Below are 20,000 nucleotides of genomic sequence, written 5' to 3'. Positions count from 1 at the left end.
GGCAGCCGGCCGGAGGGGCACAGGGAGCCCAGTGGCAGCCGGCCGGAGGGGCACAGGGAGCCCAGTGGCAGCCGGCCGGAGGGGCACAGGGAGCCCAGTGGCAGCCGGCCGGAGGGGCACAGGGAGCCCAGTGGCAGCCGGCCGGAGGGGCACAGGGAGCCCAGTGGCAGCCGGCCGGAGGGGCACAGGGAGCCCAGTGGCAGCCGGCCGGAGGGGCACAGGGAGCCCAGTGGCAGCCGGCCGGAGGGGCACAGGGAGCCCAGTGGCAGCCGGCCGGAGGGGCACAGGGAGCCCAGTGGCAGCCGGCCGGAGGGGCACAGGGAGCCCAGTGGCAGCCGGCCGGAGGGGCACAGGGAGCCCAGTGGCAGCCGGCCGGAGGGGCACAGGGAGCCCAGTGGCAGCCGGCCGGAGGGGCACAGGGAGCCCAGTGGCAGCCGGCCGGAGGGGCACAGGGAGCCCAGTGGCAGCCGGCCGGAGGGGCACAGGGAGCCTAGTGGCAGCCGGCCGGAGGGGCACAGGGAGCCTAGTGGCAGCCGGCCGGAGGGGCACAGGGAGCCTAGTGGCAGCCGGCCGGAGGGGCACAAGGAGCCTAGTGGCAGCCGGCCGGAGGGGCACAGGGAGCCTAGTGGCGGCCGGCCGGAGGGGCACAGGGAGCCTAGTGGCGGCCAGCCAGAGGGGCACAGGGTGCCCAGTGGCGGCCAGCCAGAGGGGCACAGGGTGCCCAGTGGCGGCCGGAGGGGCACAGGGTGCCTAGTGGTTCAAATGATAGTACAGAGGTAAAGCATATTTCTTATTAGAGTGAATGTGTGTGTTACATAGAGAATTATCATTATTATTATGATTATGAGTTATGTAGTTACCTTTGCATGAGCAAACAGCAGCATACCAAACATGGTGAAGAGGCAGAGGTGCAAAGCCAGGAGGAGCATCACACTATGAGGAGACAAATCCATGACAGACTAGAAACAAACCAGAACCCTGCACAATGTAATATCCATAACTGAAGCCGCAGAACATAAGAATCTCAAACAGAACCAAAACATGCATGCTCTGAGCTGTTCTGTGCTCCCAAGCAACATTACAAATTGTGTGGAACGTGACAGCAGGATCACCCGCACTAACCAGAATATACAGATAGATAGCGTCGGCGACCCTGCTGCTAACGGGTGAGAATCGTTGCAGCCTTTCAGGAGATAATAATATGGTCATTTATTTTTAACTACAATGGAGGCGGCTACTGTACGTGCTTCCGTCCACTGTTGTGACAATGTCACCCTCTTAAGCAGATAACTCCACCCATATTGAAGACAAGGAGAAAAAAATGCATGAAGGGGTGGAGTTATCAGCCAAAGGGGGAGGGGTTATCAGCCAGGAGAAAGTAGTGCACGAACAGCAGCAGCCGCCTTAGTGCGTATAAGACGACATCACCATCAGTGACGTAGCTATAGATGTCGCCAAGGTTGCCATTGCGACCGGGCCCCATAGTATAGTGTAGTGGCCTGTGCTACCGCCGCAGGTCGGTCCCTGAGAAAGTGAGGAGACTATAGTGTCTGGATGTCAGACTCTGCAGAGAAGATGGAGCTGGAAGAAGTCCTGACATCTGGAACAGATAAAGAAGAAAAGGAAATACAACAGAAGACGTCACTCAGGTCACTGATATCATTGTGTTTTCTCCTGACTGTCCCATCAGAGCTGGAGTCACTTGTAAGTTCCTCAGTGATGATGGGTGACGATGTACCCTAATCTTTGGCAAAACTAAAACTCCTATAATGCCTGAGGCTCTCCAGACATGATGGGAGTTATAGCTTTATAACAGGTGTAGCGCAACTGGAACCAAGGTGATTGGTGGGGGTCCCAGCAGTTGGACACCCACCAGAAAAATGGTCTGCTTAGCCTTAAATGTCTGTTTTGTCTGTCTGGCCCTGCCTGTTGGTCACTTATATCGTTGTGTATTCTCCTGACTGTGTCCCATCAGTGCTGTAGTCACTGATATCTTTGTGCGACCGAGTAAGGGGTCATCCAGGATTGGGTAAGCACGTCGTCAGGTGGTGGTGGGCCCAGGGCAATTTTTCACACCAGGGCCCTGGGTTTCTAGCTACGCCCCTGATCACCATATTAACAACAAGATGGATATCTCCTGAACGGCTGCACTGACTTTACACCAGGTAAGAAGAGGCAGAGATGGAAATACAGCGAGGGAAACAAAAACACCTGCTACAATTGTTTCACACCTCAACTGGCGTTCCTACGGGCTGGTGCTCTAGCACCAGCCCGTAGAAACGCCAATTGAGGCGTGAAACAATTGTAGCAGGTGTTTTTGTTTCCCCTGCTGTATTTCCATCTCAGCCGCCCGGCTTTCAAGTCCATCTTTGTACAGTATTTATGGATTGGATGCCAATAAAAAATATCCCCACAGTCAGTAACAGTGCCAAGACACATGCCACACCATGCCACCCGCCCGCTTTCATACCTTGCCATCTCCGGTAGTGTTCTCTTGATACATTTGAGAGTTTTCTTCATTAGAGATGAATTTTGGAGAAGAAAGAAGGGACGCAGGAGCCTCCGAATTCTCACCCCCTTTAAGAAAATAAATGAATAAAATTTATAATGATTTTCGCATCTCGTTTGTGGTCTACGTCCAGGGCCGGCGTTAGGGCGGGGCAAACCGGGCAATTGCCTAGGGTCCCCATCCCCCAGGGGGCCCCCTGCCAGCTGCTCAGTAGTGGATCAGTGGCCCGCTGCAGCCCGGCCACTGCAACTTTAAAACGGTGACCAGCACAGGGGCGTATCGAATTAAATGCTCCCTGGGTCCATTTAACCCAGAGAACATCCGTTGCCGGTCACGCACCGCTGGCTATTTGCAGAGCCTGTTTGAACTGCGTGCGCATGCACGCACACAGTTCAAAGACGGCCGTGATCGGGTGCGCCGGGACGCTGTCCGCGGGGCCGCTCATCTACCCCGGTGGCCCCTGGTCCCCCGCGCAAGGCCACCTTTTCAGATGACACTAAAGGGGCCTCGCAGCTGGCCGCTCCTCCGGAGAAGAGGTAATTTTTTGCGCTGTGATTTGTAGTTTTTATTGGTACCATTTTTGTTTTCATGGGACTTTTCAATTGCTTTTTAGATATTTTTATGGTATTTGAAGTGACCAAAAATGTGCAAATCAGGTTAGTTCACTATTACGACTTTTGGGGCCCCTCTTTTGATTTTGCCTAGGGCCACGCTAAGCCTAAAACCGGCCCTGCCTACGTCCTTGGTATATGTTGGGATACTGGCAAAAAATTGATTCGCTAAAGATCAAACAGTCGAGTAGTGATTGTGTTATATTTGTTTCCCGAATATATATTTTTGAGTCCCACAAAGAGAAAAAATAAAAATAAAAATAAAAAAAAAATAAAACTTGGGGAAACAGACCGAATGTAAATCACATATCTATTTAAAAAGGAAAGGTGTCATTAGAAAATGACCTATTGATTAAATCAAGTTTTTTCTGTTGTTATAGGGGTACTCCGCTGCTAGACATCTTACCCCCTATCCAAAGGATAGGGGATACGATATCCGATTGCGAGGGTTCTACTCCCGGGGCCCCCTGCGATCTCCCGCAGCGCTCGGCATTCTAAACAAACGGTGGTTTCCTGCGGCAGAGGTCGTGACATCACGGTCAGGCCCCTCCATTCATGTCTATGGGAGCGGTGACGTCACGATAACGCCCTCCGTTTTGAACTAAATGCTGGAGCACCGAAGTAACCCTTTAAACACGTTATTTAAAGAATTTTTACATTTACATTTTTTTTCCAATTTTTCATTGTATAAAATATTATATATTATAAAATAATCCAGAAATCTTGCAGTTTCCATTCTGGCCACTAGGCCTAAAACGAAGCTTAGACTTCCTGTTCTGTATAGATCACTTCCTAGTAGTCTCCTCCTTATCACATATAAAGTCAAAGGTGACAAAAGTATATAGATAATAAAAAGGTACACATAACAGCTGATGCTCATAGTTCAACCTCCCCCTCCCCATGGAATGACCTCAAAGATAAGGGTGCATTCACACCAAGTTTTGCATCTCAGCGCCGCGCCTCATACAATTCATTTATATAAACCGGAAGGAGTGGGATAGTGACTGGTCGGCTCGTTTTTAGACCGTATCCATTTTTGTTGCCGGTTTTTAAATTCACCCTGCTGGATCCTACAGCCGAATTCAAAGCCCCCACAGAGTCACAGAGCATGTCCAGCACTCTTTCCTATTCATGTAAATAGGTCTGCTCCTGTCTGTTGAGGCTAGAGATGAGCGAACTTATAGTAAATTCGATTCGTCACGAACTTCTCGGCTCGGCAGTTGATTACTTTATCCTGCATAAATTAGTTCAGCTTTCCGGTGCTCCCGTGGGCTGGAAAAGGTGGATACAGTCCTAGGAGACTCTTTCCTACGACTGTATCCACCTTTTCCAGCCCACCGGAGCACCTGAAAGCTGAACTAATTTATGCAGGAAAAGTCATCAACTGCCGAGCCGAGAAGTTCGTTACGAATCAAATTTACTGTAAGTTCGCTCATCTCTAGTTGTGGTCCATGGGTCTTGCTATAAAGCCTATCTCTGAATACTGTATGACAGCTCAGGTAAGATGGCTGTCAACATAATTCACAAAATATGAAATTATATAAAATTAATAAAAGTAGAAAACATTAGAAAAAAATAAATAAAAATATTTTATAAACATTTTTATTATTTATTTACCGGTATTTATTTCTTACAAATTTTATTTTTTATTTTTACTCTATATCTGGCTCTAACAAGTAAAAAATAAAATACAAATTCAATGAGATACAAAACAAGATGTGAATGGGGTTTTAGCAGCATTGGAAGGGACAATACTTTACACCTTGACTCCATTTACTCCAATGGAACTGAGCTGCAATACCGCACACAACCTGAGGACAGGTGTGTCGCTGTTTTTTTTTTATTTTTTTGTCCGGCTCTGCTTTTTTTCTAATCCTGGATAAGCGCTTTCACTAACGCTGTAGCTTGGTTATGCTGCAGACTGTATATAAGGGTGGGACTAATGCAAAAAGCGCCTTTCTAGCGGTAATACAGTCTAAGCCCACCTCTTCTCCCAAACCTATAGTTCATACACTCTAAGCCAGTGTTTGGCAACCAGGAGGTCTTCAGCTGTTGCAAAACTACAACTCCCAGCATGCCCGGACAGCCAAAGGCTGTCCGGGCATGCTGGGAGTTGTAGTTTTGCAACAGCTGGAGGCGCCCTGGTTGGAAAACACTGCTCTGAGCTTTGGAGGAGAGGGAGAGAAAAAAATTAAATAAAATAATTCTTTCAGAAGGGATCTGCACTTACATTTAAAAGGGGTACTCCCATGGAAAACTTACATTTTTTTATTTTTTTTATTTTTTTTTTACTCAACTGGTGCCTGAAAGTTAAAGGGGTTAACCAGGAAAAAAGATTTTTTTTTATATATATATCAAACGGATTTATAAATTACTTCTATTAAAAAATCTTAATCCTTTCAATAACTATCAGCTGCTGAAGTGGAGTTGTTGTTTTCTGTCCGACAACAGTGCTCTCTGCTGACATCTCTGCTTGTCTCGGGAACTGCACAGAGTAGAAGAGGTTTGCTATGGGGATTTGCTTCTAAACTGGCCGGTTCCCGAGACAGGTGTCATCAGAGAGCACTTAGACAGCAAAGAACAACTCAACTTCAGCAGCTCATAAGTTCTGAAAGGATTAAGATTTTTTTTTCATTAGAAGTAATTTACAAATCTGTTTAACTTTCTGGAGTCAGTTGAGATAGATAGATAGATAGATATATATATATATATATATATATATATATATTTTATATATATATATATATATATATATATATATATATATATATATATATATATATATATATATATATATAAAATAAAGGTTTTTCCTGTACTTATCAGCTGCTGTATGCGCTACAGGAAGTTCTTTTCTTTTTGAGTTTCCTTTCTGTCTGACCACAGTGCTCTCTGCTGACACTTCTGTCCATTTTAGGAACTAGAGTAGGAGCAAACCCCCATAGCAAACCTATCCTGCTCTGGACAGTTCCTGACATGGACAGAGGTGTCAGCAGAGAGCACTGTGGTCAGACAGAAAGGAAATTCAAAAAGAACTTCCTGTAGAGCATACAGCAGCTGATAAGTACAGGAAGGATCAAGATTTTTTTTAAATAGAAGTCATTTACAAATCTGTATAACTTTCTGGCACCCTTTAACTTGTTCTGCTTGTTGCATCAAGGATTAAGAAAATACTGTCGTAAATGCTTTTATGTATGTTCTCTTATCACGTGATCTTGGCTCAGCCACAATAAAACACATCACCTCTTTGCACATGAAGCACACGGAGACCGTCCAATCCGCCATGGAAACAGAGAGAGTAAGGATGTAGCAGAGCAGCCATTTGTTCTTCATGAACTCCGTCCACCCTATTAAATAACTCTTATAATAAAAAAAAATTAAAAAAATTAAAAACATTTTTTTTTTTTTTTTTTTATCAAAATCACTGATATTGTACAAGACCTCCAGCACTTTATTTAAAGGGGTACTCAGTCCCTAGACATCTTATCCCCTATCCAAAGGATAGGGGATAAGATGCCTGATCACGGGGTCCCACCGCTGGGGACCCCAGTGATTTTCCACGCCGCACCCCGTTAGAATCAGCACCCAGAGCGTGCTCGCTCCGGGTCTGATTACTGGCGATCACGGGGACGGAGCATAGTGACGTCACAGCTCCGCCCCCGTGCTATGTCACGCTCCGCCCCCTCAATGCAAGCCTATGGGAGGGGGCGTGATAGGATAGGGGATAAGATGTCTTAGCGCCGGAGTACCCCTTTAAAGCAGTTTCTTCCAAACAGTGTGCCTCCAAAACTACAGCTCCCAGCATGACCAGGTCATTAGGTAATGACCTGGCTTAAAGGGGTATACCAGTGGAAAAAAATTGTGTTAAATCAAATGGTGCCATGAAGTTATACAGATTTGTTAATTACTTCTATTTAAAAATCTTAATCCTTCCAGTACTTAGCAGCTGCTGTATACTACAGAGGAAGTTCTTTTCTTTTTGAATTTCTTTTCTGTCTGACCACAGTGCTCTCTCCTGACACCTCTGTCCATGGCAGGAACTGTGCAGAGCAGGAGCAAATCCCTCACAGCAAACCTATCCAGCTCTGGACAGTTCCTGACATGGACAGAGGTGTCAGGAGAGAGCACTGTGGTCACACTGGAAAGAAATTCAAAAAGAAAAAAGAATTTACTGTGGATTATACAGCAGCTGATAAATACTGGAAGGATTAAGATTTTTAAACTGAGGTAATTTACTAATCTGTTTAACTTTCTGCCACCAGTTGATTAAGAAAAAATTCTTGTTTTCCAATGGAGTACCCCTAATACCTCAAAACTCGTCTGTAACTTTCAAATTAAGTTGAAACTCAGCATAAACATCAGGGCAGACCCTGTTTTTTTTTTCCATCCCGATTTGCACCAATCAAGAATCCCAGCTTTCCCGGGTGCTGCATAGAGCACTGCTCCCATCACCCATCTTGGATTTATTCTTATGCCCGCATCAGAGCCTGACCTGGGGGAGGTTACTAGACTGCAATCAGGACCTGCCCTAGACCAGTGTTTTCCAACCAGGGTGCCTCCAGCTGTTGCAAAACTACAACACCCAGCATGCCCCGACAGCTGTTGGCTGTCTGGGCATGCTGGGAGTTTTAGTTTTGCAACAGCTGGAGGTACCCTGGTTGAGAAACACTGCCCTAGACCATGCGGATACCTGACGGATGTGCAGATTTTCTAAGCATAATGCTACCAGGTGAGTGAAGTACCCACTGCACCCACTGTACTGCTGTCTATCCGAGATAAGCGGCACTTTGAGCGCCGTCCTGTTTCCCTTTGCATATATTACCTTTTAAAAATACAACACTTGGGTCATCCAGGAAAGGAAAAGCAGAGCTACTGTATTTTTGCCACTTTTTCATCCCCAAAACTAGGGGGGGGGCAAAAGTTGGTGCGTCTTATACGGCAAATAACTGTCCTATTGCGGCGGTCCCTGCAGCCATCAACGGCCGGGACCCGCGGCTAATACAGGACATCACCGATCGCGGTGATGCCCTGTATTAACCCTTCAGATGCGGCGATCAAAGCTGACCGCCGCGTCTGAAGCGAAAGAGACACTAACCCGGTTGCTCTGTCGGGCTGTTTGGGACCGCCGCGGTGAAATCGCGCCGTCCCGAACAGCTTACAGGACACCGGGAGGGACCTTACCTGCCTCCTCGGTGTCTGCTCCGTGCCGGGATCCCCTGCATGGCCGGCGCTCTCCTTCGTCGTCATCACGTCATCGCGCACGACGTCCCGTCATCCAATAGGAGCGGCGTGCATAGCGACGTGATCGCGGCGACGGAGAGCGAGGATACCGGGCAGCAGAGACGTTCTGGAGCGCCGGGGACACCCCGGGGACGCGGCGACAGCGATGAAGGGCGACAGCCAGGGCAGCGGTGACGGTTCGGAGCGGCAGAGACACGTGAACATAACCTCCTATACCAGTGGTCTTCAACCTGCGGACCTCCAGATGTTGCAAAACTACAACTCCCAGCATGCCCGGACAGCCGTTGGCTATCCGGGCATGCTGGGAGTTATAGTTTTGCAACATCTGAAGATCCGCAGGTTGAAGACCACTGTCCTATACTTTACATTGTATTTGGTTCAGAATCTTTCTTTTCTAAATTTTTATCCTATAAAATTAGGTGCGTCTTATATACCGGAGCGTCTTATATGACGAAAAATACGATAATTTCTTCCAAAAACAGCGCCACCCCTGTCCTCAGGTTGTGTGTAGTATTGTAGCTTGCCTCCATTCACTTCAATAGAACTGAGCTGCAATACCACACAAAACCTGAGGACAGGGTCGGCGCTGTTTTCGGAAGAATCTAATCTAATCTAATCTTGGATAACCCCCTTAAAGAAGAAATCGAGGATTTGAAAACAAGGATGCTTTCTTCCAAAGACTTTCCAGGCATGCTGGAAGTGGTAGCTTTGCAACAGCTGGAGGCACCCTGGTTGGGAAACATTGATGTAGACAGAGCAGTGTGGGGGGGGGGGGGGGGGGGGGTCTGAACACTTACCTTCACAGAGAGATCAGTGATAAAGGTAAGAAAGGTGATGAACTCTATGCTCTCTGTCAGCCCACATGGTGGCTCCCAGGCTGCTTTGCGGTATCGGACGTCCGACGTGGCTGTCAGAGAAGAAGGCTTTTCGATAAAGGCCAACGCCAGATTCACAAATATTGTCACATTTAAAATCCTACAGAAAAATGTAAAAAAATTAAATTAAATAAAAAAATTTACCTTAAATGTACCTTAAAGAGCAAAATTATAGGACAGGTAACAATGGGGTATGGCAACTAGAGATGAGCGAACTTACAGTAAATTCAATTCGTCGCAAACTTCTCGGCTCGGCAGTTGATGATTATCCTGCGTAAATTAGTTCAGCCTTCAGGTGCTCCGGTGGGCTGGAAAAGGTGGATACATTCCTAGGAAAGAGTCTCCTAGGACTGTATCCACCTTTTCCAGCCCACCGGAGCACCGGAAAGCTGAACTAATTTATGCAGGAAAAGTAATCAACTGCCGAGCCGAGAAGTTCGTGACGAATCGAATTTACTGTAAATTCGCTCATCTCTAATGGAAACGTCTCCTGAGATTGTGAGAATTGGAGATACAGTGGTCCCTCAAGTTACAATATTAATTGGTTCCAGGACGACCATTGTAGGTTGAGACCATTGTAAGTTGAGACCATAACTCTATGGAAACCTGGTAATTGGTTCTGAAGCCAACAAAATGTCATACAAAAAATAGGAAAAGTGAGGATTAAAGAAAAATAAGTAGATAACTAATATAGATAAAGCAAATCCTTATATATAATGGTAATAAAGATCTGCTGGGAGGTGTAATCACTGTCTATGTAGAGGACAGGAGCTTCTTCAGGGTCCTGTACAGAACACAGTGTCCTAAAAAAGTAATGGAGTCACCCTCACCTGGTGTCCAAAGGAGCAGGTAACCCTGGTACAGGTAAAGGGTACAGAACATGTAGTACCGCCCTGTACTGTAGGGGGCGCTACCAGACACCAGTCAGTGCATGCACTTCAGTAATACAGGTAAAGAGTACAGAACATGTAATACCTCCCTGTACTGTAGGGGGCGCTACCAGACACCAGTCAGTGCATGCACTTCAGTAATACAGGTGTTTTACCAATGAATGGCCATTCTGATTGGTCAGATCTTCCAGCCATTGACAGGTATCACAGATCTGGACTGTCTGTACATTGTATGTTGTGTCTGGTTACAAGTTACAATGGTCCAGAAAAGACCATTGTATGTTGAAACTATTGTATGTTGAGGGATCACTATACATATAGGAGATACAGTAGCGATCACATGGGGCAAAGAAGTTTCCGGACTCCTTGTCACTCAACCCATTGAAAAAGTATCGTCAACTGCTACTCAGCCTGAAACGGCTGATAACAGGCTACAACAGCTTGAAGTTAATTCGTTTTCTCTCTTTTTTTATTTTTATTTTTTACCATTATACATAAATAGCGCTAATTAAAAAAAACACGGGTGTTGATAATCACTCGCCTTCCTCTTTCTACGCCAGCAAGAAGCAAGTGGTCTGGCTGACATAACAGCATTTGCTGACGGGCTCCACTTGCATAGCCTTAGTTAAAAGGGCCATAAATAGTAAAACACGGCTGCTTTCTACCAGGAACAGCACCACGCCTGCCCAAAGGTTGTGTGCGGCATTGCAGCTCAACTCCATTAACCCCTTGAAGGGGTACTCCGGTGAAATCAACTGGTGCCAGAAAGTTAAAACAGATTTGTAAATTACTTCGATTAAAAAATCTTAATCCTCCCAGTACTTATCAGCTGCTGTATACTACAGAGGAAGTTGTGTAGTTCTTTCCAGTCTGACCACACTCCTCTCTGCTGCCACCTCTGTCCATGACAGGAACTATCCAGAGCAGGATAGGTTTGCTATGGGGATTTGCTCCTACTCTAAACAGTTCCTGACATGGACAGAGGTGTCAGCAGAGAGCACGTTGGTCAGACTGGAAAGAACTACACAACTTCCTCTGGAGCATACAGCAGCTGTACTGAAAGGATTAATATTTTTTAATAAAAATAATTTTATAAATCTGTTTAACTTTCTGGCACCAGTTGATTTAAAAAAAAATAAAAAAAAGTTTTTCAACGGAGTACCCCTTTAAGGACCAGGCCAATTTTAGTTTTTTCCTCCTTTAATAGCCATAACTCCTATTTGTACTTTGTAATGTCTTCATTCATTATTCCAAAACATATGCTCCAAAACTTTAGATCGGCACAATTAAAACAATACCCAATTTGTATAGTTTGCATCATGTTTTACTAATTGAAAAAATTCTAAACTTTTTAGAGAAAAAAAAAAAATGTGTTTAATTGCTATTTTCTGACCCCCTTATAATTGTTTTATTTTCTGTTTGAATCTGTGCCATTTTGGTATTGATCATACTTTTTGACCGCTTTTTACCTCATTTTGAATTACGATATGATTAAAAAAAAAAAAAAAACACAATTCTGGGGTTTGGATTTTTTTTTTTAGGTTTACGCGGCACAGGGGGGCGATTTAAACTTCTAATATGGATGGGGTTTAATGGGTGTTTTTTAAACTTAAAAAATAAAAAATTAAGAAAAAAAAATGTCAACACTTGGTTGGTCCCCTTAGGGGATTTTTAGGAGGAATCATTCGATTCCTAATACAGATCAATGCAGTTCCAAAGAACTCCATTGATCTGTGTGCTCTGAGCTCGATTAATAATGCCTGGTCCAGCCAGGCTCTATCAGTCAGCATAGGAGGAACAGAAAAAGTGGATCACCCCCAACCCCCGACTAGACCACCAGGGTCCATTTCAAAGCCCTTTAGATGTCACTGTCAGCTTTGACAACAGCGATCCAAAGGGTTAACAGACAGTCACATGTCAGGTATTAGTGGCGGCCCTCTGAAGGCCGTCCGGTATGGCGCGGGCTCGAGTCAGGATCCTACGCCATATACCGTTACTGGCACAATGACGTGTATACACGTCATTGGTTAAAGGGGTTATCCAAGGATAGAAACACAGAGCTAATTTCTTCAAAAAACAGCGCCACTCCTGCCCTCAGGTTGTGTGTGTATGGTATAAAAATCTGGCTCCAATGACCCTCAATGGAACTAAACTGCAATATTGCACACACCCTGAGGAGAGAAGGGGCGCTGTTTTTATAAAGAAGCTTTTTAATTCCTGGATAACCCTTTTAAAAGTAAATGGGGCATAACTGCAATACCACACACAACCTGTGCACTGTTTTTAGGAAGAAATAAGATGTATTTTCCTAATTTTTCACAGCTACTTTGAATGGGTACTCCGCCCCTAGACATCTTATCCCCTATCGAAGATGTCAGATCGCGGGGGTCCTGCCGCTGGGGACCCCCGGGATCTCGGCTGCAGCACCCACCTCGGAAACGCTGGAGGCTTCGGCTCCCGACCACGGTGACGTGAGATCGTGACATCTCGACTCCGCCCCCGTGTGACTTTGCGCCCCGCCCCTCAATGCAAGTCTATGGGAGGGGGCGTGACAGCCGTCACAACCCCTCCAGTAGACTTGCATTGAGGGGGCGGGGTGTGACGTCACACGGGGGCGGAGTGGTGACGTCACAATCTCCCGTCACCGTGGTCGTGAGGCGTTAGGATGAGAGCCTCCAGCGTTTGCGGAAGCCACAACAGGTGGGTCCTGCAGCAGAGATCCCGGGGGTCCCCAGCGGCTGGACCCCCGCGATCTGACATCTTATCCCCTATCCTTTCGATAGGGGATAAGATGTCTAGGGGCGGAGTACTCCTTTAAAAGGGGGTTATACAGGAAAAAATTTTTTTTTTTTTTTTTTTTTTTTTTATATATCAACTGGCTCTACAGATTTGCAATTACTTCTATTAAAAAAATCTTAATCCTTTCAGTACTTATGAGCTGCTGAAGTTGAGCTGTTCTTTTCTGTCTAAGTGCTCTCTGAGGACACCTGTCTCGGGAACTGTCCAGAGTAGAAGCAAATCCCCATAGCAAACCTTTTTTACTCTGTGCAGTTCCCGAGACAAGCAGAGGTGTCAGCAGAGAGCACTGTTGCCAGACAGAAAAGAACAACTCAACTTCAGCAGCTGATAATTATTGGAAGGATTAAGATTTAATAGAAGTAATTTACAAATCTGTTAAACTTTCTGGAGCCAGTTGAGAGATATATATATATATATATATATATATATATATATATATATATATATATATATCTCTATCTATCTTTTTCCTGGAATACCCCTTTAAATTCTTTCTTGTGGGTGCGAGTCCATATCATTAGACGTTGGAGTCTGCGCTGCTCACCATTGGCACAGGTCCGAATAATACCATCGATACAACTGCAGGGAGTTCTGGTCAACGCGGTGGTCTATGGAGCGATACTGCAAACACAAAGAAGAAAGGTTTGTCCGTACATGATGACTCTAGGCCAGTGGTCTGAAAATGTGGCCCTCCAGATGTTGCAAAACTTCAACTCCCAGCATGCCCGGACAGCCAACGGCTGTCCAAGCATGCTGGGAGTTGACGTTTTGCAAAAAGGAGGAGGAGTAACAAAAGACTGCAGGACCTGACTACACAGGGATTGTTTGTAGTCTGTAACCATGGAGACAACGAGGTCAGCATAGAATCACAACATAGTAGGAGGCTTTTAATCAAGACTAGTTTCACTTTCCTTTTTGGATGTATTGAGGCAACGCAAACTGGTAGTATACAGCCTGGCAATGATGCCATAGGGAACTGCTAACCTCCAGGGGTTATTAGCCACAATTAGGCCCCTTTCACACTACAGGTATAAAAAAAAACTCCGTTATTACTCCCGGCAAAAAGTCCTGAAAACGGCAGACAAAAAATCCCATTCATGTCAATGGGATTTTTTGACCATCCTTTTGCATCAGGCCATGTCCGTTTTTACTAATCTCAGTCATTTTTGCCGCCACAAAAGACGGTGCATGCACTCATTTTTTGGTCCGGCAAAAAAAAAAAATTTAAAAAAATTAAAAAATGGTGAAAAAACGGATGTTAAAATTTAAAGGGGTATTCCAGGAATTTATATAAATATATATAACTTTCTGGAGCCAGTTGATACATATATATCAACTGGCTCCAGAAAGTTAAACAGATTTGTAAATTACTCCTATTAAAAAATCTTAATCCTTTCAGTACTTATGAGCTTCTGAAGTTAAGGTTGTTCTTTTCTGTCTAAATCCTCTCTGATGACACCTGTCTCGGGAAACGCCCAGTTTAGAAGAGGTTTGCTATGGGGATTTGCTTCTAAACTGGGCGGTTCCCGAGACAAGTGTCATCAGAGAGCACTTAGATAGAAAAGAACAACCTTAACTTCAGCAGCTCATAAGTACTGAAAGGATTAAGATTTTTTTAAATAGAACTAATTTACAAATCTGTTTAACTTTCTGGAGCCAGTTGATATATAAAAAAAAGTTTTTTTCCTGGATAACCCCTTTAATATTGAAGTCTTTGGGAACCGGATGTTCAAAAAAAGCATTCGATACGGTCAGGTTTTTTAACGTCCGTTTTTTTTTTTTTTGTTGGTTTTTTTTTGTTTTTGTTTTTATACTGAGCATGTTCAGTACAGCTTTACAAAAAAAAAAAAAAAGGGTTAAAAACCTGATTAAATAAAAAAAAAATAACAGATGTAAATAGTAATAACAGATGATCAGGTTTTTTAAGCGTGCATTCACATCACGATTTTACCATCCTACTTCTTCTCACGACTTTTAACTTTGAAATCGTACAAATCTGCGCGCCAAGTCGTATCCATTGACTTCCATTCATTAATGATAGACAACAAACGCATCAGTTTTGCTCCGCGTCCGATTTTGCACGATTTAAGATCGGAGGTAAAATCGTGGTTGACCACAAATTTTTCATCCAGATTCAAAATCGGATCGAAATTGTGTCCGATTTTTTTTATTATTGATGTCTATGTAAATCGCATGGAATCGTCTGACTGCGCCATTCTATCAGATTAATCGCACACGATTTTTTTGTACGCATGCGCCGTAGGCCTCAAAACACATACACTTCAAATATATAAAACTTTATTGCCATTGGCAAACATTAATTTTAAAAACAGGATCAAATTTTTATTGAAAATCGGATGGAATTTTCATCTGTACGATTTTTGGATAAGATTTTTAAATCAGATAGCAAAGAAATTTTTTACATATGATTGTATACGATTTTTTGCAATCCGATTGCATCTGATTTTATGGTCCGATAATCTGATGGTTAAATCGTGATGTGAACCTAGCCTAAGAAAAAAAAACATTAAAAATAACGTATGATGATCAGTTATCATCCGTTATGATCAGTTATTGCAAAATAACGGCAGTAAAAAAGCAGTATGATGCCTGTAGTGTGAAAGGGGCCCTAGACGGTACAATCTGTCTTCAGATTAGTTATCTAACAGATCCTATTCGACCCACAGAAAAAGTATCTCGTCCAAGACACATAAGCAAGCGAAGGGAAATACTGGAATAGACCTGCTGTCCCCTTACGTCTGTAGTCACAAGTTTGCCTTGTTGGCTGCCGGAATATTCTGGTACATAAACCCCCCCAGGCCAGGCATAATGGATGTCATTACAGGACTATTATTGAGAGTTATATGGTTATGTCCTGTGTGTAATGGTGACAGATATACAGAGGAAGGCTCTTTTTTTTTCACTTTAGACTATCACAAAATGCCCAGTAAAGTCTATACTGTATTCAATTACAACCATATAAAACATCTCCCAAACAAAAAAGTTCAACCATTTATTACTAATCTTTTAATTCTGTATTATACTCCAGAGCTGCACTCACTATTCTGCTGGTGGGGGGGGGTCACTGTGTACATACATTACATTACTTATCCTGTACTGATCCTGAGTTATATTCTGTATTATACTCCAGAGCTGTACTCACTATTCTGCTGGTGAGGTCACTGTGTACATACATTACATTACTTATCCTGTACTGATCCTGAGTTATATCCTGTATTATACTCCAGAGCAGTACTCACTATTCTGCTGGTGGGGTCACTATGTACATACATTACATTACTTATCCTGTACTGATCCTGAGTTATATCCTGTATTATACTCCAGAGCTGTACTCACTATTCTGCTGGTGAGATCACTGTGTACATACATTACATTACTTATCCTGTTCTGATCCTGAGTTATATCCTGTATTATACTCCAGAGCTGTACTCACTATTCTTCTGGTGAGGTCACTGTGTACATATATTACATTACTTATCCTGTACTGATCCTGAGTTATATCCTGTATTATACTTCACAGCTGTACTCACTATTCTGCTGGTGGGGTCACCGTGTACATACATTACTTATCCTGTGCTGATCCTGAGTTATATCCTGTATTATACTCCAGAGCTGTACTCACTATTCTGCTGGTGGGGTCACTGTGTACATACATTACATTACTTATCCTGTACTGATCCTGAGTTATATCCTGTATTATATACTCCAGAGCTGTACTCACTATTCTGCTGTTGAGGTCACTGTGTACATACATTACATTACTTATCCTGTACTGATCCTGAGTTATATCCTGTATTATACTCCAGAGCTGTACTCACTATTCTGCTGGTGATGTCACTGTGTACATACATTACATTACTTATCCTGTACTGATACTGAGTTATATCCTGTATTATACTCCAGAGCTGTACTCACTATTCTGCTGGTGAGGTCACTGTGTACATACATTACATTACTTATCCTGTACTGATCCCGAGTTATATTCTGTATTATACTCCAGAGCTGTACTCACTATTCTGCTGGTGAGGTCACTGTGTACATACATTACATTACTTATCCTGTACTGATACTGAGTTATATCCTGTATTATACTCCAGAGCTGTACTCACTATTCTGCTGGTGAGGTCACTGTGTACATACATTACATTACTTATCCTGTACTGATCCCGAGTTATATCCTGTATTATACTCCAGAGCTGTACTCACTATTCTGCTGGCGAGGTCACTGTGTACATACATTACATTACTTATCCTGTACTGATCCCGAGTTATATCCTGTATTATACTCCAGAGCTGCACTCACTATTCTGCTGGTTAGTACTAGGAACAGTGAACCCACCTGTCATAAAACACTTAGCTAAGTTTTCTCTTACATCAGATTAGTCGTCAGGGTCTGGTTTGGTGATTTGCAGATACACAGCACACAAGGTAGGCCGAGAGATGTCAGCGCTGAAGTTTGCAGAATAATAGATACAGCTTTAATGTATAAGGGTGCGTTCACACGAGCGGATTTTTTTGCGGGTTTTCCGCTGCGTATTTGAAAGTGGGCGGGCTCTTTTCGGCTGTCCGCAGCAGATTTTCCACGGTGGAATTTACGCTGCGGAAAATCCCCCACAGTCCCTACTGACTTCAATGGGGCTTACGGCGGATTTTCCGCAGTGTAAATTCCGCCGCGGAAAATCTGCTGTGGACAGCTGAAAAGAGCCCGCCCACTTTCAAATACGCAGCGGAAAACCCGCAAAAAAATCCACCCGTGTGAACGTACCCTAAGGCTGGGTTTTAATAAAGCAACATTTCCCAACCAGAGTGGCTTGCTGGGTTTTGCAACAGCTGGAGGCACACTGGTTGGAAAACACATAGAGCAATAAAAACTCCTTGAAGTGCCCTAAAAAAATATGACTGAACATGGAAGCAAAATGAAGGAAAATAAATGTACCCATGATTGCTCCCTCACTTACCTGGATTGCATCTTCAATGAACACAACAGCCTGATTTACGTAGAGGTCATTATCCGCCAAACCTGCAGAAATAGAAATGGATCCCATGTTCAGGATGTGTGCATCATATACTAGACGTGTTCAGCCATTTCTACAAGATCCTTTCTTGCTGTCAGTGAATGGTAACACACTTCCCATTCACATCCACAAAAGGAAAAACCCTGCACAAATCTAACTGCATTCTCCGTATGGCAGCCTTTGGCTGTGCGGGCATGCTGGGAGTTGTGGTCTTGCAACACCTGGAGGCACCCTGGTTGGGAAACACTGCCCTATGGTAAGGAGAAGGCACCCATGAAGTAGAATTCTATAAGTTATTCTGTAATGCAGACTACATTTTCCATGAATCCTTGGGCCTGGGGGTGCGGTGTTTGATCATTGCACCTGTTCATCTAATCAGGCTTCTAGTGCTGGCAGATTTCTCGCAGTATCAAATACACTGTGTATCCGCCCAGTGTGACCCTACCCTTAAGGTGTTTTATGAAGATTTGAAGTCTTCAGGCTGTGTACATGTTAAAATGTTACTGCATTTTGGAGGTTTTTGCATATATATATATATATATATATATATATATATATATATATATATATTACGTTTCTACAGTGATTTGCACAATTGTGGTAAAATGTCACCATGTTGGAAAAATAACAGCACAAACGCAATGTGTGAACACAGCAGGAGTAGCAGTAAATAGATAGAGCTGGGAGGGGAGCTGTATAACTACTATATACCCAGATCCCATAAAGATAGCAGCAGCAGTATACAGATAGAGCTGGGAAAGGAACGTGTATAGCGATTTAACCTGATCCCACAGAGATATCAGCATCAGTATACAGGTAGAGCTGGGAGGGGAAGTGTGTAACAACTATATATCCTGATATCATAAAGATAGCAGCAGTATACAGATAGAGCTGGAAGGGAGCTGTATAGCTACTATATATCCTGATCCCATCGAGATAGCAGCAACAGTATACAGATAGAGCTGAAGCGGAGATGTATAACTACTACTGTATATATCCTGATCCCATAGAAATAGCAGCAGTATACAGATAGAGCTGGAGGGGAGGTGTATAACTACTATATATCCTGATCCCATAGAGATAGCAGCAGCAGTATACAGCTGGGAGGGGTCTGGGAGCTGCTGGGAGGAATCTGATAGGTGACAATGCCATCTTGTAGTTGGTCTGGTCCTTAAGGGGTTAATATAAAAGGAAATGAAGCAGTTTTCTGCATAGAAGTCTATGGGAGATCCAGGAATCGTCATGTATGTTCCAGCTCAGAGCGGCCATCTTTATCCCCGCTCACTGAATGACAATACATGAAATGTTCTGCAGGATTTATGACAATGCCCTGTCATATCTTATAATAGGTTAGAACGTCTGTCATGGGTTAATGGCAATAAAGGAGGGAGTAGCCTCCGAGTCCGATGACACACACTTAAAGGGGTATTCCAGGAAAAAAACTTTTTTATATATAACAACTGGCTCCAGAAAGTTAAACAGATTTGTAAATTACTTCTATTAAAAAAATCTTAATCCTTTCAGTACTTATGAGCTTCTGAAGTTAAGGTTGTTCTTTTCTGTCTAAGTGCTCTCTGATGACACCTGTCTCGGGAAATGCCCAGTTTAGAAGCAAATCCCCATAGCAAACCTCTTCTAAACTGGGTGTTTCCCGAGACAGGTGTCATCAGAGAGGATTTAGACAGAAAAGAACAACAACCTTAACTTCAGAAGCTCATAAGTACTGAAAGGATTAAGATTTTTTAATAGAAGTAATTTACAAATCTGGTTAATTTTCTGGAGCCAGTTGATTTATATATAAAAAAAAAGTTTTTTCCTGGAATACCCCTTTAATCAGGGACAACTACTCCCAACACTGATGACAGCCTCTTACTTATCCCTCATTCCTTCCTAATCCTCCTCTCATTCTGTACAGGAGTCCAGTCTATAAATACATCAAAAAGCTGCATCTATAACTGGAGAAAAAAATTATAATAATAAAATAAAAGGACATAAAAGGGCAATCCCTATAAGTTATGTCATTGCTAGAATTGATGGCT

The 20,000-nt window shown here is 43.7% G+C and overlaps 1 protein-coding gene across 2 annotated transcripts in view; it reads right to left on the bottom strand.

Annotated features, from left to right (window-relative positions):
• Positions 1-20,000, bottom strand: part of TPCN2 (two pore segment channel 2) — a 66,739-nt gene that overhangs the window by 44,623 nt on the left and 2,116 nt on the right. Inside the window, exons 2-7 of one of the 2 annotated variants that reach the window (XM_056527571.1) lie at positions 17,905-17,966; positions 13,470-13,546; positions 9,159-9,336; positions 6,364-6,480; positions 2,471-2,577; positions 861-933 (exon numbers count right to left, since the gene is read on the bottom strand). In XM_056527571.1, the coding sequence (XP_056383546.1) occupies positions 861-933; positions 2,471-2,577; positions 6,364-6,480; positions 9,159-9,336; positions 13,470-13,546; positions 17,905-17,966 (614 nt within the window). Of the gene's footprint in view, positions 1-860; positions 960-2,470; positions 2,578-6,363; positions 6,481-9,158; positions 9,337-13,469; positions 13,547-17,904; positions 17,967-20,000 lie in introns of those variants that run through there. The other variant, XM_056527572.1, reaches the window with a different exon arrangement.

The sequence above is a fragment of the Hyla sarda genome, chromosome 6 (genome assembly GCF_029499605.1).
Source record: "Hyla sarda isolate aHylSar1 chromosome 6, aHylSar1.hap1, whole genome shotgun sequence".
Taxonomy (NCBI): Eukaryota; Metazoa; Chordata; class Amphibia; order Anura; family Hylidae; genus Hyla; species Hyla sarda.
Note: the sequence above shows the minus strand (reverse complement) of the source record. Positions and strands in the feature narration are given on the sequence as shown.